Source organism: Pseudophryne corroboree, chromosome 4 (genome assembly GCF_028390025.1).
Source record: "Pseudophryne corroboree isolate aPseCor3 chromosome 4, aPseCor3.hap2, whole genome shotgun sequence".
Taxonomy (NCBI): Eukaryota; Metazoa; Chordata; class Amphibia; order Anura; family Myobatrachidae; genus Pseudophryne; species Pseudophryne corroboree.
Genome location: NC_086447.1, coordinates 295,332,576 through 295,356,012, shown reverse-complemented (window position 1 = coordinate 295,356,012; position 23,437 = coordinate 295,332,576). Strand labels below are relative to the sequence as shown.

The window sequence follows — 23,437 nt, the reverse complement described above, 5'->3', positions numbered from 1 at the left end:
CTAAGAATTACAGTCCATACAAATTCAGAACTGCCAGACTTTTGGCTTTTCTGCAACAAGGCCTAGACTTAGGCCTTCATCTGGCCTCCCTCAAGGTTCATATATCTGCCTTGTCGGTGTGGTTTCAGAGGAAAATTGCGTCTATCCCTGACGTTCATACTTTCACTCAGGGAGTTTTATGGATTCAGCCTCCCTATGTCCCTCCTGTGGCTCCATGGGATCTGTCTGTTGTCTTGCATGCCCTACAAGAGTCTCCATTTGAACCTCTTGAGTCTGTGGACCTTAATTGCCTTTTGCTTAAGGTCGTATTTCTACTGGCTTTTGCCTCTGTTAGGAGTTTGTCAGACTTAGGCACTTTGTCCTGTCGTCCACCCTTTCTGATCTTTCACCGTGACCAGGCAGTTCTTAGAACTCGCCCCTGTTATCTACCTAAGGTGGTGTCATCTTTCCATCTTAACCAAAAGATTTTGGTTCCGGCTGTTATCTCTTCTGGTTTGTCCTCCAAAGAGCGGTCTTTGGATGTGGTATGGGCTCTCCGTATTTACGTGGAGAGGACTGCCTCTATCAGGAGGTCAGATGCCCTTTTTGTACTTTTTGTTTTTCACAAACATGGCTGGCCTGCAAATAAGCAAACCTTGGCCAGATGGATTAGAATGGTGATTGCACAAGCCTATGCGCAGGCTAGACTCCCTGCTGCTATCAAAGCCCATTCTGCTCAGTCCGTTGGACCTTCTTGGGCAGCCCGCTGAACAATTGTGCAAGGCGGCTTTGTGGTCCTCAGTGAACACGTTCATTAGGTTCTATGCCTTTGATACTTCCGCCTCCCAGGATACTTCCTTTTGATGCCGGGTTCTTGTGCCCGGTACGGTGCATCCCCTCCCATGAGGAACTGCTTTAGGACATCCCCAATGTATTTCCTGTGGAACACAGTGTACCCCGCTGCAGAAAAGGAGATTTATGTTAAATCTCTTTCTGCGAGGTACACTGGATTCCATAGGGCGCCCACCCTGACGCACTTAGCTTCTTTGGGTTTGTATGGCATTAGCTGCTGGTCCCTTCTCCTGTCGTGAGAATGTGGTTCTATGTGACTAACTTGTGCCGTCTCTTTTACCTGCTACAGCATTGGACTGGTTAACGAAACTGAGCTCGTGTCCGGAGGAGGGGTTATAGAGGAGGTAGTGCAGTGCATCCTGGGAACAGTCAAAGCTTTAGCCTGTTGGTGGCTCGGATTAAGATCCAACTCTACACCCCGATGTATTCCCTGTGGAACCCAGTGTACCTCGCAGAAAGAGATTTAACTATGGTAAGTCTATCATAAATCTCCTTCTTCTTTCCTCCTGCCGTCAACTGAAAAGATTTCGTTTTGACGTGACATGCAAAATGGTCATGTAGAGTTGTCAATGAGAAAAACATTCTCCAAACAGCAAATTTGATGGAATCATTGGGATTCTTGGTATTAAAACCATTTCTCCAGTGCCATAGCCAGATAAAATAGTATCTTCAGTCAAAAAGTTTTTCAAAGCTTTTTATTTGCAATTCCATCCCATTGCATAACTTCAGCAAGTTTAGATTACATAATAATATAATAGGAGCTGCCCCCACCCTTTATAAATCAGTTTATGCGGTGGTATGATGGCAGGATGTAAAGAATTTACAAATTCTATTGTGTAATGAACGGCTTCTTCACTATCCAACACTTTCTACTGATTAATAAGAACCTATGATCATCCTCTCCCCGTCCTCTGCTGGTTTGGCCTTCACTTTAGACTTCCATTCCTATTGACTTTAACTGAAAAGTATAGAAAAATGTTTAGAAAAACAAACATTCAAAATAAATGTTACTTCGAGGAAAAATAATAGTTTTTTTCACTTAAATGCAATAGAAATGGAAACAAAGCTGAAATGTTGTATCAGTAAACAGGGATTACAGATCAGACCAAAGAGAAAAGGAATCATTTGTCTGGAGGGTGCACTCGGTCACTTTATATAAAAACTTTTATTGGATATGCTTTCAAAAGGTGTCAATACCTTAATTCCACACAATAAATGTTCTGTATTGCTTATATGACAAGGTTTTTGCATCAGCCGTGTATCATATGATAGGACTTTTACATGCAAAATATGAGAAAAATAAACAATAATTATAATGTGATAGAAAGAAGCAATCTGGTGAAGTAAATAGTGATTCAAAATTAAGCTGTGCACTGTCTTCATTCAGATATTTACTCGTTGTAAGTCTTATGTATGTGTGAGCTCATCCACTTTAATATTCTTAATGACTGTAAAATGTAACAATTCTTGTATAATTTTCATAAATAAGCTACTCTAGGGATGGCCATTGGTGGGATATCCATTGATGGTTGCAATCAATGTTACCAATGATGGCTAACATCGATGGTATAAGACCATCCTCTAGAGAACCATCGATGGTTTCACCCACTGATAGTCATCCCTGCTTTACTATGGAGTGTGCTGTGGTCCAATCAATGAGGGGGTGGGACTTTGTGGGTGTCAGGGGCGGAGCTATGCTCTGTGTCCTGACACATTTGTAGAGGAAAAAAACGATCTGGTTGTTCTTTACCATCTGTTTCTACCCCATCGATGGCTAAAGTATTCAACATCAGCCATAGACCATCGATGATTTTGAATCATTAATGATTGATGACCATCCCTAAGCAATGCCACTGTAACAAAGTAACTATATCTAGCCTGATACTTATAGCTCTGAACAATTCAGCTGGTAATGCTCCACAGGTGTGGGCTCTGAGAAACCCTATATCTTATTATTACTGTTCTATAATAATAATAATAATAATAATAATAATGGATCGTTATGATGGAAAGCCATCTCCCTGAAAATGAACATTCCAGTATGTTCAAAATCTCTAATGAAGTCACTAATAAGCTTTATATTGAGTAATTGAAGTTGTCCCACATTTAGTTCTATGGCAAACAATAGAGATTATTTTCTTAATTTGCAGTCTAATTCTGACTATGTACAGTGGTGCTTGAAAGTTTGTGAACCTTTCAGAATTTCTGTATTTCTGCCGAAATTTGTCCTAAAACTGCCTCAGATTTTCACACAAGTCCTAAAAGTAGATAAAGAGAACCAACTCCAACAAATGAGATGTGCTAATTTTTTATTTAGGAAAATTATCAAATATCACATATCTGTGAATGGCAAAAGTATGTGAGCCTTTAGGCTTAGCAGCTATTTTTAAAAGAACAGGGATCTGTCAAAGTCTAATGTTCACAACACATGTTTGTGGAAGTGTATCATGCACGAACAAAGGAGATTTCTGAGGACCACAGAATAAGAGTTGTTGATGGTCACCAGGCTGGAAAAGGTTAAAAAAAACATCTCCAAATAGTTTGGACTCTACAAATCAACAATCAGACTAAATGTGTGCAAAAGGAGGAAATTCCAGATTATTATTACTCGCCCCAGGAGTGGTCGACAAACAAAGTACAAGGTAACCACTAAGCAACTAAAGGGCTTTCTCACATTAGCTAATGTTAATGTTCATGAATCCACCATCAGGAGAACACTGAACAACAATGGTGTGCATGGCAGGATTGCAAGGAGAAAGCCGCTGCTCTCCAAAAAAGAACAAAAAGAAATGGCCATGTGCAGTTTGCTAAAGATCACCTGGTGAAGCCAGAAGGCTTGGAATAATGTTTTGTGGACAGATGAGTCCAAAATAAAGCTTTTTGGATTAAATGAGAAGCGTTCTGTTTGTAGAAAGGAGAACACTACATTCCAGCATAAAAACCTCATACCATCTGTGAAACACGGTGGTGGTAGTATAATCGTTTGGACCTGTTTTGTTGCATCTGGTTCAGGGCGACTTGCCATCATTGATGGGACAATGAATTCTAAATTATTAAAAAATATTCTAGAGAACAAGTCAGAACATCTGTCAATGAGTTGCATCTCAAGAGAATATGGGTCATGCAACAAGACAACAACCCAAGGCACACAAGTCATTCAACCAAAGAATGAAAGAATGGTTAAAGAAAAATAATGTAAAGTTTTGGAATGGCCAAGTCAAAGTCCTGACCTTAATCCAATCAAAATGTTGTGGAAGGACCTTAAGCGAGCAGTTCATGGGAGGAAACCCACCAATATAACAGCTGTTTTGTACTGAGGAGTAGAGTAAAATTACTTCAAACAAATGCTCAAGACTAATCAACAATTACTGGAAACGTTTACATGCAGTTATACCAAATACTAAAAGCAAAGGGTCACTTACTTGGATCATTTTCCACGTCTAATTTTTTTGTCTCATTTGTTTGATTTGGTTCTCCTTATCTACTTTTAGGACTTGTGTGAAAGTCTGAGTTATTTTAGATCAAATTTTAGCAGAAATATACAAAATTCTGAAGGGTTCACAAATGTTCAAGCACCACTGTACATGCAGCAAATCAGTTAATCTGTAGGGAGTTTAATATGACCAGTTAGAATATTTCTGGGCTACAGTATATACATGCAGCAAGTCAGTGTAACTTCAGTTAATCTGCAAGGAGTTTAATATTAACCCTGTTTATTAATTGTATGGTATGTACCAGGCAGGGCTGGTGCTAGGGTGTTCGGCGCCCCCCTGCAAACTATAAATTTGCGCTCTCCCATACTTTACACAGGGACATGTGCGCCTTTGGTGCACAACAAAAAAGGGGTGCGGTCTTACAAGGTAGTGTCATGAATACACAATAGTACCCCCATGTCAAATTACGCCACACAGTAGCAAAATCTTATTCACATAACACCGGACTTAGTAGTGCCGCTTATACTCATAATGCCCCCTGTAGTAGTGCCGCTTACACAAAATGTCCCCTGTGGTAGTGCCGCTTACACAAAATGCCCCCTGTGGTAGTGCTGCTTACACAATGCCCCCTGTGGTAGTGCCGCTTACACAAAATGCCGCCTGTAGTATTGTTGCTTACATGAAATGCCGCCTGTAGTAGTGCTCCTTACACAAAATGCCCCCTGTGGTAGTGCTGCTTACACAGAATTCCAACTTGTGGTAGTGCCGCTTACACAAAAGTCACCTGTGGTAGTGCTGCTAACACAAAATGTCCCCTGTGGTAGTGCCGCTTACACAAAATGCTCCCTGTGGTAGTACACAGATACACACATACACATACTGTATACATAAACACACACATACATATACATACAGATACACACACACACACACACACAAACATACATACATACATACATACATACATACATACATACATACACATACTCTTTTTCAAGCTCACTCACTCTTTCCATCTTCTTACCTAGGAAAGTCTGCCTGGCCGGAGCTTCTCATCCTCCTGTTCCTCCTTATCATGATCACATCAGCCTGGCCCTGGTCCTGTGTAGCTCCACCCCTCCGTTCCGAGTAGCTCTGCCCCCTTTTTGCCGGGTTCTCCTGCACAGTGCACACATTGCAATGTCACAGCCAGGAAGAGGGAGAGAACACTTAAAGCTGCCGGCACCGCTGCCTGTCACAGTGTGACAGGCGTAGCAGCCGGCAGCAGCAGGGAGTGGGACATCAGCTCAGCACAAGGATGCAGAGCAGTGGGAGCGCCTATCCAGCCTGGCGCCTACCTGCACTGCATCTCTTTGCTGAGCGGGTAGCGCCGGGCCTGGTACCAGGTATTGTAGGCGTTTGTGCTGTAAAAGTCCCACAGAAAAAGAGGACCGATCTTCTAAACAAACCCAAACATATTCTTCTATTCCTGCATAGATGCTTGTTATAAAGTAGCATTTTTCTTAAGGCATACCTAATAAAAGTACATTTTTCAGTTATAATTATCTCGCTTAGCTACTACAGCCTATGGGGTATATTCAATTGAAGTCGAAAACTGCCGTCTGTCGAAAAGACTGCAGTTTTCGACTTTTTAAGGTCGAATCCTGATTCGACCTATTCAATACTTCCCTAAATTTTTCGACAAGTCAATGAATTCGACTTGTCGAAAAGCACATGGATCGGCGGAATAGCTGCCGATCCAGGTGTTTATTAGTGTAGCATAAATATATTAAAGGCCTGGATGGATTACAAGTGACTCTCCTCTTTGAACAGCAACATCACTGTATCAGAAACCTGGAGCAATGGAAAAAAGCATGACAATCTGCTGACAAGTGAAACAACCCTGAACTTTACCTGGGCTTGCCGTGGACTCCCTCTGTTTTATTTTGTGCACTCTGTTGACGACTCCTGTCCCACTGGGTTGGATCTGGCCTTCCTCTGCTCTTCTGAGCTGAACATGGACTCTCTTTGTTCCAATGGCCTGTATCTGGACGCCTCTTGTTCCTCTGGGCTTAATATGGACTTTCCATGTTCGTCTCAACTGGACGTGGACTCGCCTTGTTCCCCAGTACAGGATGTGGACTCTCCCTGTTCCTCTGGGCTTGACCTCATCTTCTTCTGTTCCTCTGGGCTGGAACTCTACCTCCATGGTAGCTTAGTTTTTGACAGTGACTCCCCTCTGGGATTGACTTTTTCCTCAGTTATTCTTTCCGCTATCTCTAGTAATATGGCAGTGCTTCCTGGTAGATTGCCAGCTGTTTTGACTAGACAACTAATTTTGTAAAATTGTCATTTCTCTCTCTTCTAAATATTTACTGTAGCTTTCTATGTCTTGCAGTCTCTCTGTGCTGTGGGTCCCATCTGTGTCTCTGAATCTGCATTACTTGTACCACCTATAATCCCTGTCACATTGATCTGCTTCCCCTCTGACAGACTGTGGGCCTGATTCAGAAATGGACTCAAAGCCTGTACTTGCGCAGTTGAGCATATGCATAAGTTGCATTGCACACGCTTGGCGATTGACTAGTGATGGTGGACACCATCAGGATTTATTCACAAAATGTGCGCTTGTGGGAGGGAACAGAGAGAAGTTGCTTCAAAAACGCGGGCGTGTCACAACCATTTTAGAGGCGTCTGAGCCTACAACTGTGAATTTGTATGCAGTTATAAAGGCTCCAGCACCTTACTTGCAACGGACATTCTGAGCAACCAACCATAGGGTTGCTCAGATGATCGATGGTGTAATAGATGGTGCGTTTCTGGATGCAAACGATGGATCAGATATGCCATCGGTGTGCAAATCCCAGTGAAAGCATCATTAGCATATTTTCATAGATCTGCATACGATTTCACAGTCATTATGGGATTTGCGTCCTCCTCTGAAACAGGCTCTTTGTGCTTCTGTGCATTTTGGCTGCTCTAGTTGTCTGTGGTTCTTCAGTGTATGCAAAGTTTCCACCAGTGGCAATACCTACGTTTTCTCTGGCTGCACTCCTCTGGTATTTTTCTTTATTTCTCTTTGGCACCGTACTGTCCTCATGTCATTTTCATCATCTAAAGCTGCCTTATACTAATCACTACTCCTCCTCTGCCACTCATCTCCAGTGCCACCCTTTTTAGGTGAAAACACTGGGTACAGAGGGGTTCCATGTTACTAATGAGCACTATATGAAGCTGCTCTAAGTGATGATATGGCCCCCACTGACCCTGATCTCAACATCATTGAGTCTGTCTAGGATTACATGATGAGACAGTAGTATTTATACAAGCCTAAGTATACTGTAACTTGAAGAAGGGTCATGAGCAGACACAAAATGTTGCTGTTTCTTGAACCAAATAAACTCAAGTACTGTAGTTTAAGCATTCAAACTGTTTGTGGAGTTCTGCATATATATCATCCATTTGTTCTGTTACCTGAAAGATATCTGAACGTCTGGAGGGCCCACCTCTACACACACACAAACACACACGTCACACACACATGTGTAGCTTGAGATTTGTGTATGCAAGAGGCTCTGTATTGGTCGCAAAGATGTGACTGTATTGCAATTACATTTGGCAATCCGGGATGCTACTACGAATGTGTCCCTTAGTGTTAAGGTTATCTGGTAAATACAGAACACCACTGCATCCCCATTTTGTTTACATTGTCTATACAAATCAAGTCAGGGGTACTGCTAAATGACAACTTATATGATAGCAAAGCAAAAAAGTAAAGAAAGATGTCTTTGAATAGCGCTACTTTCTTTCCTCTTTTGTTTTGTTTAGGTTTTCTGCATTGTTCCATAGAAAGAGACACAAGGCAGCTATTAACATTGATTACACTGGTCATGCTAATGGCACAGGATTCTTTATCTAGGTTTATCAAGTTGAAAATATGTGCTCCGAAGAAGTACCAATGGAGCAGCAAGACTGTGTACGTGTCATTACACAGACCCCCACACCCCCAACACACCCTCCCCCGGCGCTCCCTGTAGGGAGTGGAGAGGACCTTTCTGTAGATCATATTATACAAGGTAAAAATGAAAAATGACTGTATTACAATTGTTCAGTCTTTAAAAATGTATTGTAATGGCAGTATGTTCATTTCTGAAGAAAAATAATTTAGTCAGAATAATCATGAGTTAATTTATGGATGATGTCTTAAAAGATTATATTGTAGGATAACTATATCAAGGTTTTTTTTCCCCCTTTTTTGCACGTAAATTCACTACTCTTTAACAGTTTTCTATACATGCATCATGTATTTATATATTATACGCAGTAGTGTGTGCAATGTTCAGTACTTATCTTTGCTGAAGATACTGCCACCTTTGGTGGCAGGCTGGCCATACAGAATCCATTGGCGGGATGTATTGGAGTCCAAAATCATTTACAGACCATGCTTTGTAAGTTATTGCCCCTTGAAAAAAAGGTCAGAGATCGGCTGGCATCCTACACTTCCGGCGATCTCGCACCCCATTACATCCCGCTACTTTTGTCTGTGACTGCCCCCTACAGCAGCTTTACAAACCTGATATTGCCAGAAATGAACAGAGTAGAATAAATAGATTTACATAACACTACTGCCTAAAGAGGCGGACCTTTATATGCAAAACAAGTCTGACTACACAAACTTTGGATGACTGAGAAACACTTTTTCAATTTTATTTTTGAAGCCTTCTTTTACTATTTTTTGTATGTACGGTCTACGATGTTTTATGTGTACTTTTTAGTTTGTTTTGTCAGATACTTATTTTAGTTCATAAACATTTATTGTAACATGCATTATAATATCCGTATGTTGTAACAATGTATTTCTCAAAAAAAAAAATCCATATATATTTTATTTCTTTAACTTTCATTTTTATTCACAGCTTATTATCAGTGTATTTTAGTTTCTTAGGTATGATGAATTAGATCCCAGAATCATATTGGGGTTTGCAAGTTAACCACATACTTTTGTAGTGACTATCCAGCACAGAAGAAATAACAACCGTTTTTCTAAAAACTTTTCTTAGGAACCCATAAGCTTTCACTATTAGATTTCTTTTATACACGTGTTATTTAAAATATACCTTTCAAGCATAGTCGGTATAATGCAGAAATACTCCTGGTTGCTTAATTATGGCTAGCATGGCTGTAAGAGGAGACTTGAGACATTAAAAGAGGGGAAATTGTTGAGAATGACAGATATTATCCATGTCATGACATACTCACTCACGTGATCTGATCCCAATGGAGCATTTATGGAGCAAAGCAAAGAAAAGCAAGTAACTTTGGGCCCGATTTACTAGCGTTTGCAAATGTGAGATTGCATACTGTGAGTGATTATCAGCTGACTGCTCATGGACTGAAAATGCATTGCGTGTGTGCGAAGCGCAAAATATGATAACACTGTGTATGCAGCCTAATTGTAAAAAGAAAGCATTTTGATAGGAAGTGACCATTTGTGGGTGGTAACATGAAGTTTGTGGGGAGTAGTTGGAAAAACTCAGGCGTGTCATGGCCGTTTTCAGGGTGTGTATATGACGTCATCTACAAACGTTGCGTTCAAAAACATGGCGCCCAATGCGACTGCATTCTCATTTATTTGAGTATGCTGGGGTCAGCCGCATTTGTCGATGGTGCTAATTTTTTGCATATGCATTGCATTGCTAGGCGGCTGTTCACATGCGATTTTTAGCAGTAGTAGATTTGTGAAAATCGCTATCTCAGCCTCAATAGCAATCCACAGTGAATTAGGCCCTTTGTGTCTGGACAAACCTCAAATACTGGGCAACTTTATTTATACACTGCAATTTAGATTAGAGTTTGGACTCTACCCTTCCAAATCTACATGCCTCTGCACATTTTAAATATGCCCCACTTGTAGTGCAACCTGGTATTGCCAAGGTGCACAGTAACTTGCTCTTTTTAGCTTTGTTCCCAATTCAGAATCTGCCCCACAGTAGTTATCACAGAATCAATCAGACACTTGTTTAACAATGTTCTTGTGAAAAAATGGTGCTCAAACTCTCCTCAGATTCTGTGCCATGGTGCATAAAAACTGTGTTGTGTTGTGTTGTGTTGTTATCCACTTTTTTTGTTAGAGATCTGTAAGATAGAGGTTATATTTGCAAAAAGACCTTTATGACCCATTACAAAAATAAAAAGTTTAAACTCCACGTACAAAGTAGCCACCACACAGAAGGATCTTAAGGCTACTAAAAAATACACGTATTATTTTTTTTATTTTCCAAATATTAACTTCATAGTACTGCTCTTTTAAAATATACTAACAGAGATGGTAAAGTAATACAATTAGGTATAGAATTGAATATACAGTATATAATATAAAACAGGTGGTTATAGCTCTGCTGAATTATAGTTATCTGGGTTTTGTTACTTTCATAGGTCTCCCGACTGTGGTATCTTCAGTCAGCGCCTCAGTTATTAAATCTCCGTCTGACACTTCATATGCCTCTATACCAGCACCTCCACTACTTCTGCCAGCTGCTGCTACAAGAAGCAATAGTGCACAGAAGCCTAACAGCATTCCCGGTCTGGATAACAAGGTTCCCCAAGCTATAGTGAAACCACATATCCTGACCCATGTCATTGAGGGATTCGTTATTCAGGAAGGTCTAGAACCATTTCCCGTAAGTATAGGCAACAGTTATTCACTATAGTTTTTGCATTATATTTGTTTAAGAGAGTAAACTCTGCATTATATATTATATATACAACTTGTATGGAAAATTAAACAGGAAAATCTATAAAAACACTCAATAAATAAGGATACAAAAAAAAACATCAGTCCTGGTCCTCACTCCTCTAAGAGTATATTTAAACAAGACTCAGAATTTCATAGATATGTAAAGATCTCATACAGTATGTGCTTGCTTCCACTGCTTTTCTTAATGCCTCCATTCCTCCTTGGGTGGTCTTTCTCCCAGCATATACCAACCAAAACCAAAGGAGAGTAACAAATAGTGTGACGTATTTTTTTTAATACACTGAATTCCAAATAACATTAGTTCTCTTTTTTAAGGTGAGGCGGAGTCTGAACCAATCAGAAGTCTCACCGATCAGAAAGGGTTTCTGGAAATGATCCACAAATCTCATAGTAAATACAAATAATTACAATGATTAAACGATTCATAAATACATCAATCACATTATAAACCTTATTAAAAAAAAAAAACATAATTCCCATAATAACAATGATGAACAAGAATAAGCGCTGGGAAACTGGATAAGAAATTTCTGACAATTTTAATAAAGAAATATAAATTGATTACTGTTGCAACAGATAATTAAAGAAAAATTAAGTTCAATTAAAAATTAGGGCATAATATAGCACTGCAAGGGTTTAAAAAGTCTGAGGAATCAGAGTACAGCTGCTCCACCCAGCAGGTGGAGCAGCTGGACTCTGATTCCTCATCCCCATACAAACGCCTAGAAGTCGGATATAGGAACTCTTTACATCAGCGATTTGGACATCTGCACTATTGGACCTGAGCAACCAACTGGACCAAGAGGCGTCTTGAACCTAGCTACGTAAGGTCAATCCAACTGCAGTTTTCATTTTTCCATTCGCTATCATTGTTCCTGGACTGTGGCAAAAAATCTCTGGGGATAAACTGTTTCATTTGAGTACCAGCAAATACTATATATACCATACCAACCATATGGGACTTTTTAAACTCTTGCAGTGCTATATTATGCCCTAATTTTTAATTGAACTTAATTTTTATTTAATTATCTGTTGCAACAGTAATCAATTTATATTTCTTTATTAAAATTGTCAGAAATTTCTTATCCAGTTTCCCAGCGCTTATTCTTGTTCATCATTGTTGTTCTAGTTGGAGGGTCTAACTAACCCCGGTGTATTAGCTGCTCTAAGAAAAGCAACTCACTACGAGCGCCAAAGGATTTACTTGTTAATTCCAATTTTTCACATAATTCCCATAATGACCTAATTGAAAGCATCCCAGTACATTGAGTGGAGCACATCCCTGTCTCACTCACAGCGGCAAACCCCTACCTCCCTGACAGTGGCACACCCCTACCTCCCTGACAGCGGCACATCCCTGCCTCCCTGAGAGCAACACATCACCGCCTAACTCACAGTGGCATATCCCCGCCTCACCGAAAGAAGCGCATCCCTGCCTCACCAACAGACATACACATTTCTTACAGTAAAATAACAGCCTATTTGCAACTTCTTTTTGCTCCTATTCTATATTTGTTTCCCACTATTTCGTCACAACAGGGCCCATTTTATAATATAGATATACCACTGTTGGGTGTGCTATCGTGCTTTGATATACATTTGCCAGGGTGCGCATGTAGCAGAGTGTAACCGCACACCCAAGAGTTGTATATCTATTACATACATAAAAAACATATAGAAAAAAAAGCATCAGAAAAAATAAAACTATATATTTATTAATACGGGATCAGTACGAAATCCCGCTTGACGGGATCCCGGCGGTCGGAATCCCGACACCGGAATCCCGACCGGCACAATCCCGACGGAGGCGAGCGCAACGCAGCCCCTTGCGGGCTCTCTGCGCTCGCCACACTGCAGGCACGGTGCCTCGCTACGCTTGGCACACTAATTTATTCTCCCTCCATGGGTGTCGTGGACACCCACGGAGGGAGAATATGTCGGGATTGTGCCGGTCTGGATTCCGGTGTCTGGATTCCGACCGCCGGGATTCCGTCCGGCGGGATCTTGACCGCATCCCATTAATACACAGTTAGTATTTAATTAAAAAAACTATAGGTAGCAGTATATATATGAAAAAAAATCCTCAAATGGGCAGATTATTGTAAAGCACACTAATGGAGTTTAGCAAACAAAAGAATCCGACTGTGTAGATTGCTTGATATATATTGTATGTGTGTGCATAAAATTCCAGTAAAAAGAATCCAGGAGAAATATATATGTCCCTGGTTAATATACCCAATATATTCCAGTCTGGAGGAATGGAAATTCATTAAGTTTGGGTGATGATATATAGGACCTGTTATTTCCGACCAGGGAATTAGCTGAAGCCCAGCTGCACTTACAAGTCCTAACTTGATATCTGGACAGGCTTAATGTACTAGACTAGTGTCGAAGTCAAAAATATTACATAAAAAGAACATACAAACTACACACATATGAGTCGCTATACTTGCAAATACGCGCAGCGAGCACAGCAAAATATGGTAACACACGCATTTACACGGACATGCCACAGAGATGGATTCGACACTTATTTCATGCAGTACATGATTATAGTGATATCAAGCGCCAGACATCATGATGATTTAAAATTATGTAATGAAGTAATGTCAAGTATGTTTATTATTTGAACGAAACAGATAGACCGGTCATGTTTACTATTGAAGCAACCAGATTGATGTGTAGATTCATTTGGTGCTTGTTGTGAAGTTGTGGGACATTGCAGCGGATAATTATGATTAAATGTATAAAAGCTAAAATCACTTTTATTAGAACAATAGATATTCCAAACAGGAAGCTCAGGCCAGCCCCTTTGGACGTCCCCAAGGCTGAACCTGTTCAGCATATACAAAGAAACTAGTGACTCATCATGAATGAGAGAGAGTCCCCTCCCCCAAAAAACTAGATAACACTTGCTGATCACACAGGAGAGCAGTTCCTGTTTTGGTCTCAGAGTTGCTGATCGGTCCCAGACGATGATGGAGTTCTTGCATGATTTTACAGAGAGAGAGAGAGTCATATGGAGGGACAAATTTATATGAGAAAGATATGGTATTGTATCGCTGGCATGCAACTGTAACTATATGTAACTGTATGTAACTATGTTTTAACTGCTTACTGTGTGAGTGTAACCATGTAACTATAGGTATACTGTACTTTGTAATATATTGAATCCATATCCTTTTAATAACAAATATATACATCAATGAGCTTTGGAACTCAGATAATGTGTGGGTGTATTGTTTTCTCTTATGGGATGAAGTGTTTTGCTATGTATAGTGCACATTCATAGCACATGGTAATAAGAGGTGCAGGCGTTTACAATATATATTAGAGCGGGCATTTTAAATATTTGTGAGAAAACAATTTGGCATTCACAGATGAGGGCTCTTACGGGATATCAGGGTCTTAATGATGCACTGTACATTACAAACGCAGCTGTAATTGACGGGCTCCGATGGACACATCGCGAAGCTGATGAAAATAACATCCACGTTAATGTATTGTTGTGGTATCAGTAAGCCAATGATATGAAATTTCAAGGGACAATGCGTTTCTCATAATATTTAAGATACTAAAATTTATTTTTTTTGTTGCAAAACAAAGTTCAAATAAGTCATATTGTGTTTGATTCAGATTGGATTGTTTATCTGTTCAGTAGGGTTAAAAGTACATTTAAAAGTTGCTGCATAGCCTTGATATAGTTTTTTTTTTAAATCTCAGGCCTAAAATAACTTCTGGTGCTTGTATGGTGTGTGATTTATTTGGGACAAAGGAAGCTGCATGGTCTGTCCTCCATTTTGGACTAGCCACATGGCCTGTCCACCATTTTGTGTAACCCTCATGGATGTGGAAGGGGGAGGAGCAATGCCCATTTTGGGAAGATCATTTTCAAAATAGCTGATTTTCACTGCTCAGAATAATCAGCTTTCCTTGGTCACATCAAACACCATTTATGAGTTACCAATGCATTTATTTAACCCATGCCATAGTCAATTACAAATAGTTTCAATTGGGCCTAGTGAGAGTTAATAGTGAGATGAATACTTGATGTAAGAATTACACACAGATATAAACAAAGTTTTTTTTTTTCTTTTTCCTCCAGGATTTAGTTAAATCTGCTTGCTATAAGATAGCCATTGAAATGCAAATTAACCTGTGTAACTGCTTTTTCTTAGCAGTGAAAAACCACTTTTACAGGCAGGCAAAAGCACATAGCTTTGATATGCAAATTAGAAGCACTCAATTGGTGAATGAGTCTCATAGGAGACCAGTGAATGGTACATATATATAATAATATTATTGTAATTATGTGTATATTTATATCAGTGTATGTTCTGCAAGATAGCTATCCAATCTGAATCATATCATTTAAATTATAGATTATTGCAATCATTATAGATCTGTGTTAAATAGGATACATTTGTTGCTATATAGGTAAATTTATAGGTAAATTTGAAATAACAGTATTTTAAGGAAGTAAGCGTAAAGACACAATGAATATGCTTATGCACAGTACAGGATTATTTATATAGATGTCTAATTTGAGGATATAAGTCATTGTACTACAAGCGATTTCTGCCATATATTTTTATTGCTTCATGTTTTATAATGTTTTTGTTATGCACACCAGTGCCTGCAGGAAAGTACTGGTGTCAGAACTGTTATGCACTCCAGTGTCTGCAGGAATGTACTGGTGTTTGAACTGTTATGCAAAACAAATGGACTCACAGACAAACTGGGGAATATGACATAACGTACACAGAAGGTGATAGGGTAACAAAATACACACAAAGTGAACAGAGAAGCCCAGAGGCTAAGGAACTGGGTATCTCCCTTGTATTAGAACTGCTAAGATGGAAAAAGCAAGATGTTGTGTTTTAATACGTAGAGAACCCGAAATGCTGTTGCTAAGGGCAACAGCAAAACCCTAAAGGGTTACCAACGGGTGTGGCAGTAAACTCCTTGGTCAGAGATGGAATGATAGACACAAGGAGAGTCCCCACAATCCTAATTCTCACTTGCAGTGCACAGGTTTTAGCTTACTGCCACTAAACTGGCCCCTGACACCTAGCACAGTGAGACAGGATTAGACAGGCAAGTCTTAGAATACAGCCGCAAACTTGCTAAGTTCACAGAGTAATAACAGAACCCCAGCAAGCTAAACGACTGACTCCAGTCTTACTGCTAGGTCTGGATTGGCAGAGTGTAATACCAAATCCCCAGGCCTATTTGCAGTAAGCAACAAACAAATACAAAGCTACACAGTACTGGCTAACTTTCATGAACTGACTAACCAACAAAGATTCAGCAGCATCTGCTTACCCTGAAAAGAGGCCTTATAAAGCAGGTGCTGTCCACGCCCCACTCAGACCTCACAGACTGTGAGCACAAAAACCAGCACCGGATCCCCTGCCGTGCACAGAGCCTATAACCACTGCACAGCAAAAGACCCGAACCGGAGTATCAGCTGCGCTCAGGTTACTCCACTAGCACTTGTCTCCCGGTTGCCATGACGACGTGGCAGCACAGGGCAGGAGACCCTAACAGTACCCCCCCTCTGACGAGGGGTCAAAGAACCCCTACCACCGGGTTTATCGGGGAACTGCGAGAAGAAAGAGCGTATCAGTCTGGGGGCATGAAGATCACAACTGCGCACCCACGACCGCTCCTCCGGGCCATACCCCTTCCAGTGCACCAAAAATGACAGCCGACCCCGAACCACCTTGGAGTCAAGAATCCTTTCAACAACAAACTCCCTCTGGCCACGTATCAGAAGAGGGGAAGGTCTTCCACTGGAAGAAGGATTACTAATCGCCCGTTTTAAAAGGGAACAATGAAATGTTTTATTGATACCCAAAGAACGGGGCAGATCTAACTGAAATGCCACCGGATTGATAACCCTGGTGATCTTATAAGGGCCGATGAACCGGGGCCCTAACTTATGAGATGGCTGTCTCAACTTCAAATTCTTGGTAGACAACCAGACGAAGTCTCCTAATTTGAAGCTGCAGGGTCTTTTCCGCTTATCAAAAACCCTTTTGGTCACTAATGACACAGACACAAGGGCTTTCTTCACTTTCCGCCAAATACCTCTAAGGACCGAAACCACAGAGGAACCACCAGGCGTGGAGTCCAGGGGGTCAAAAGAATTGGCCTTAGGATGATGCCCATACACACAAAGGAAGGGAGAGATCCCTGTAGCAGAGTGAGCCGCGTTGTTATAGGCAAACTCCGCCATGGACAGATGAGCAACCCAGTCAGTCTGACACTTGGAGACATAACACCTGAGGAACTGCTCCAAGGACTGGTTCACCCTTTCAGTCTGCCCATTAGACTGCGGATGGTAGCCTGACGACAAGCTGACAGAAATCTGGAGATCGGAACAAAATGCCCTCCAGAATTTGGCCACAAACTGGGATCCGCGGTCAGAGACCACATCAAGTGGCAACCCGTGGAGACGCACAACATGCAGCATAAATAATTCAGACAGGCGTCTGGCTGATGGCAGCCCAACCAGTGGAATGAAGTGCGCCATCTTCGAAAACCTGTCAACGACAACCCAGATGGCTGTCATCCCCGAGGATTTGGGCAAGTCCACCACAAAATCCATTGAAATGTGGGTCCATGGCTTAGATGGGATAGAGAGTGGATGTAATGGGCCAACAGGAACCCCTCTAGGAGTCTTATTTCGGGCACAGATGTCACATGCCCGAACCCACTGATCCACATCCTTAGCCACCGAGGGCCACCACACCGCCCTAGATAGCAACTCCCGAGTTCTGGCAATACCCGGGTGACCTGCCGACTTCTTGGCATGGAATTCCAGGAACACTCGCTGTCTTAACCTAGGAGGCACAAACAAAAGACCTACCGGAAGGTCTGGAGGAGCCTGCTCCTGTGCTCTAAGCACTAATGATAAGAGGTCCTGGGTAATGCCCACTTTAATACATGATGGGGAAACAATGGGCAACGGCTCCTCGGTGGTCTCCTGGATTGGAGCAAAACTCCGCGAGAGCGCATCAGCCTTGATGTTTTTTGACCCAGGGCGATATGTTATCAAAAAATTAAAGCGAGCAAAAAACAAAGCCCATCGTGCCTGCCTGGCATTGAGACGCTTCGCTGACTCTAAATATGCCAGATTCTTATGGTCAGTGAGAATTGAGACCACAAACTTAGCCCCCTCAAGCCAGTGTCTCCACTCCTCGAGTGCATCCTTAATAGCCAACAATTCCCGGTTACCCACGTCATAATTCATCTCGGCAGGCGAAAATTTACGGGAAAAGTAAGCACAGGGATGAAGGCGATTATCAGACACTCCCATCTGAGAAAGCACTGCCCCAATACCCATCTCAGAGGCATCCACCTCCACCACAAAAGGACGCTCTGGATCTGGGTGTCGCAGCACCTTGGCCGAAACAAATGCCCTTTGGAGACGGGCAAAAGCCGCTTTAGCCTCACAAGACCAGTGAGCAACATCCGCCCCTTTCTTAGTGAGTGCCACCAAGGGCGCCACTATAGACGAAAATCCAGCGATAAATCGTCTATAAAAATTCGCAAAGCCCAGGAAACGCTGAAGCGCCTTCAAACTAGTGGGCTGCACCCAATCCAGGACTGCCTGTACCTTGGAACCCTCCATTTGGAAACCTTCTGGGGAGATAATATATCCTAGAAATGCGATTTGCTGAACTTCAAATTCGCACTTCTCCAGCTTCGCCCCAAGCCGGTGGTCTCTGAGTTTCTGGAGGACTAAGCATACATGCTTCCGATGTTCCTCCAGGGAATGGGAGAAGATTAGGATGTCATCTAAGTATACAACTAAGAATCTATCCAAATATTCCCTGAGCACATCATTCATGAAATCCTGGAAGACTGTCGGGGCATTACAGAGCCCAAAAGGCATCACCAAATATTCATAATGCCCTGAGTGGGTATTAAAGGCAGTCTTCCATTCATCCCCCTCTCTTATTCGGATTAGATTGTACGCACCGCGTAGGTCAATCTTAGAAAAAATGGTGGCAGTACGAAGCTGGTCAAACAAGACCGAAATGAGAGGCAGTGGGTATGAGTTTTTAATCGTGATACGGTTCAATTCCCTGAAGTCGATGCAGGGTCGCAACGAACCGTCCTTTTTACCCACGAAGAAGAACCCCGACCCAACTGGAGACTGTGAAGGTCTGATAAATCCCTTAGCCAAGTTCTCCTGAATGTACTCTGCCATAGCCTGAGTCTCAGGACGTGACAGGGAGTACAACCTGCTCTTGGGAAGCTTAGCATTTGGCAACAAATCAATGGCACAGTCATAGGGGCGATGGGGAGGTAGTACCTCTGCAACTTTTTTGGAGAACACGTCCGCAAAATCTGCATAACACCCTGGCAATCCTGGCAAACTTAGCTGCGAGAGCCTGACTGGAAGGCTCAAGCAACTCCTGAAACAATCAGTACCCCAACTAAGAATCTCCCCAGAGACCCAGTCAAATTGAGGATTGTGGGCCCTTAACCAGGGTAACCCCAACACCAATGGGGCAAAAGTACAGACAGTCACATAAAAGGACAATTTTTCAGAGTGTGTGGCTCCAATAAACAAAGAAATCTGGCTAGTGCAAGAGGTAATTTTACCTTGGGATAATGGTTCCCCGTTTAACCCACAAATCTCAATTTCCGTTGCCAAGGGTACTAAGGGAACAGAGTGTTTCAGGGCGAATTGGCGGTCCATAAAAACCCCGTCGGCCCCACTGTCCACAAAGGCCTCAGTCTTGACAGTTTGACCGAGGATCTTCAAGGTCACCGGAATGATAAAAGTCTTCTTGGGAAATTCTGACTTCTGGCCTGACAGGATATTTCCCATCACCCTCAGGCCCTGAAGTTTTCCGGCTTTTCTGGGCATGATACTACCACATGACCTTTATTCCCACAGTACAAACACAACCCCTGCTGTCTCCTCCGCGTCTTCTCACGCGAGGAGAGGCGGGTAGCCCCAATCTGCATAGGCTCCTCAGAAAATTCCTCAGAGTCTGAGGTTCCCTTGGGAAGAAAGGAAATCTCAGTCTCCCTTTCAAGCCTACGCTCTCTCAGCCGTCTATCCACCCGGATGGATAACTGCATGAGCTGATCCAAGCTATCAGGCAAGGGATATTGTACCAGTTGGTCCTTTGTCTGGTTAGAAAGACCTCTTCGGTACTGGTGTCTCAGGGCTGGGTCATTCCACTGGGTATCATGGGCCAACCTCCGAAACTCCGTACAGTAAACCTCAACTGGCCTTCGCCCTTGCTTAAGGATCGAAATCTGAGCCTCGGCTGAGGCCGTCTTGTCAGGGTCATCATACAACATGCCCAGTGCCGTAAAAAAAGCATCAACACTTTTAAGCAACGGACAGTCAGGCTGCAACCCATATGCCCAGACCTGTGGGTCTCCTTGTAGCAAGGAAATCACTATGCCCACCCGCTGAATCTCCGACCCAGAAGACTGAGGCCTAAGCCGGAAGTATAGCTTGCAGCTCTCCTTGAAACAAAAGAACTGCGAGCGATCTCCAGAAAAACGATCCGGGAGATTTACTTTCAACTCCTTAACCCCTGCAGGTGCTGCTGCTGCGGGAGCTCTGCCAGCAGCCTGGGGGGTGTGCATTTTAATGGACAAATCAGTAAATTGTCGAGTCAGGACCTGCACCTGATCGACCACCTGTTGCAACGTATTTTGAGGGGTATGCTCCATATTCCCACAAAATTTCAACAGGAGTATTAGGCTGCTGAATATGTTATGCACACCAGTGCCTGCAGGAAAGTACTGGTGTCAGAACTGTTATGCACTCCAGTGTCTGCAGGAATGTACTGGTGTTTGAACTGTTATGCAAAACAAATGGACTCACAGACAAACTGGGGAATATGACATAACGTACACAGAAGGTGATAGGGTAACAAAATACACACAAAGTGAACAGAGAAGCCCAGAGGCTAAGGAACTGGGTATCTCCCTTGTATTAGAACTGCTAAGATGGAAAAAGCAAGATGTTGTGTTTTAATACGTAGAGAACCCGAAATGCTGTTGCTAAGGGCAACAGCAAAACCCTAAAGGGTTACCAACGGGTGTGGCAGTAAACTCCTTGGTCAGAGATGGAATGATAGACACAAGGAGAGTCCCCACAATCCTAATTCTCACTTGCAGTGCACAGGTTTTAGCTTACTGCCACTAAACTGGCCCCTGACACCTAGCACAGTGAGACAGGATTAGACAGGCAAGTCTTAGAATACAGCCGCAAACTTGCTAAGTTCACAGAGTAGTAACAGAACCCCAGCAAGCTAAACGACTGACTCCAGTCTTACTGCTAGGTCTGGATTGGCAGAGTGTAATACCAAATCCCCAGGCCTATTTGCAGTAAGCAACAAACAAATACAAAGCTACACAGTACTGGCTAACTTTCAGGAACTGACTAACCAACAAAGATTCAGCAGCATCTGCTTACCCTGAAAAGAGGCCTTATAAAGCAGGTGCTGTCCACGCCCCACTCAGACCTCACAGACTGTGAGCACAAAAACCAGCACCGGATCCCCTGCCGTGCACAGAGCCTATAACCACTGCACAGCAAAAGACCCGAACCGGAGTATCAGCTGCGCTCAGGTTACTCCACTAGCACTTGTCTCCCGGTTGCCATGACGACGTGGCAGCACAGGGCAGGAGACCCTAACAGTTTTACTATGAGAGCCAACGTGTATCTAATGCATTGTTTTAATTGTCAATTACTAACATGTGTTTGTTATTAGCCGTTTTGGCTTTAAATACTGATTAGTCTGGAGGTAGGATCACACCTTTGATAAAGTCACGTGATCGTGACGAAACGCGTCAGAACCCCGCCTCTAAGCACACCTGATCCAGGTGATACGCTCTCGTGCAATCCATATCGGTCTCACCATTACCATCACTGACCGGCTCACCGCTACAGCAGGCCACTGCTCACCTCACCGCTGCGACTGGTGACAACCGTCGAACAGCCCTTACCACTACAGGAGGCTGACGTTCACCTCTCCGCTGCAGCAAGTGATAATCATCAGGCAGCATCTATATCTCCCCTCCGCTGTGCAGTACACTGGGCAACGCAGGACTGTTTAGCCGGGGACGCTCGGCTAATCTTTACCAGCCCATTCGGAGAGGTATTATATGCTCACAACCACTTACCTGATGACGTTTATGAGATAACCATTTGGAATTGCACTATATTAAATTTTTATCATTTCCTCTTGAACTGTGGAATATGATCTTCCTTCATCTTTAGCCATCATTTATTATACGGCTAAATTAGCCAGTAATCACCTGAGACAGATATAGGTGTGCTGTAACTGTTTTAATGTCATTTCTCTATCTGTGATTTTTATCATTAAATAACATTATATTTATATACTACACGTTTGCTCTCCCTTTACGTACAACTACTGACACATAGCGCAGCCATTGTTGTTGTTTTTTCAGTTGTCAATCCATTTTTTCACATAGTGGTCACGGCAAGCGCAGTGTCTCAGGAGTTCTCAATTTTCGTTTATTTCATTCAACTTCATTTACATTAGTGAGGCGCTGCATAAGTAGTGTTTTTGTTTTTGGTAAAGACACAAACGCAGGTCTGCATAAAAGTTTATACAGAACAAGTTGTGTCTAGTGGGCAATAGTAATTAGTATTGTTCACATTTATAGAGCTGTGTCATTTGATTTATTGCGGACGCAGGGTTTTGTACACGTGTCTCGGACAAAGTACAGGACTGCGTATGCAGCGTAAGAGACACGCACGGTTGCGTGTGTACGCAAAGTGCGTAAGAGTTGGGCGCTAAGTACAAATTACACAATAGTGTTGTTTAGTTAAAAGGTGGGATAGTAGACATTTAATACAATAGCACATAACTATCAGATTTCAAAAGCAGGTTACTCTAAATTTAGTTTAAAAAAACTGTATTGCCTCTGGGGTAAAGCTGCCTATCTGAATGAATTAAAATTTTCTGTACAGAAAAACCAAAGTGTATTTGAGTGAGCGAACGTAGGAGTGAGTGGATATTCGAACCCAGGGAATTCGGGATCCCGTCGTGTGGTACACCGAGTGAGTGGAGGCTTGTGTCGTGAGGCGGCTGACTCACGTTAGTATAAGGTTTAATACGTAAGTCGTGAGGAGACTTACACAGGAGCATGGTAGGGAATTGTGAATTGTGTTGTGACCCATATAGTTTTTGGCTGAGGTTTCGCAGCTTGTGATTCGATTCCAGTGGTCGTACGGCAGATAAGTAACAAGTACCTATATGCTGTGCGATTGGACCACGCGTTTGTGGGTGCAATATATAGCGCAACATGATATCCTTTTTACGAGCTTTTGCGTAAAATCGCGGTATCATTAGCGCTGTATAGAGCATACGCAAGCGTGATTTGTGTATAATAAAGCGCATAGGGAGTTTTCGCTGGTCTC

At 42.3% G+C, this 23,437-nt stretch overlaps 1 protein-coding gene across 7 annotated transcripts in view; it reads left to right on the top strand.

The window, feature by feature from the left end:
* The window catches only part of PHC3 (polyhomeotic homolog 3), a 364,349-nt gene that overhangs the window by 235,135 nt on the left and 105,777 nt on the right, over positions 1-23,437 (top strand). For all 7 annotated transcript variants that reach the window (XM_063916218.1, XM_063916215.1, XM_063916214.1 and 4 more), the window contains 2 exons: positions 8,164-8,320; positions 10,680-10,924. In XM_063916218.1, coding sequence (XP_063772288.1) covers positions 8,164-8,320; positions 10,680-10,924 — 402 coding nt within the window. The remainder of the gene's footprint in view (positions 1-8,163; positions 8,321-10,679; positions 10,925-23,437) is intronic.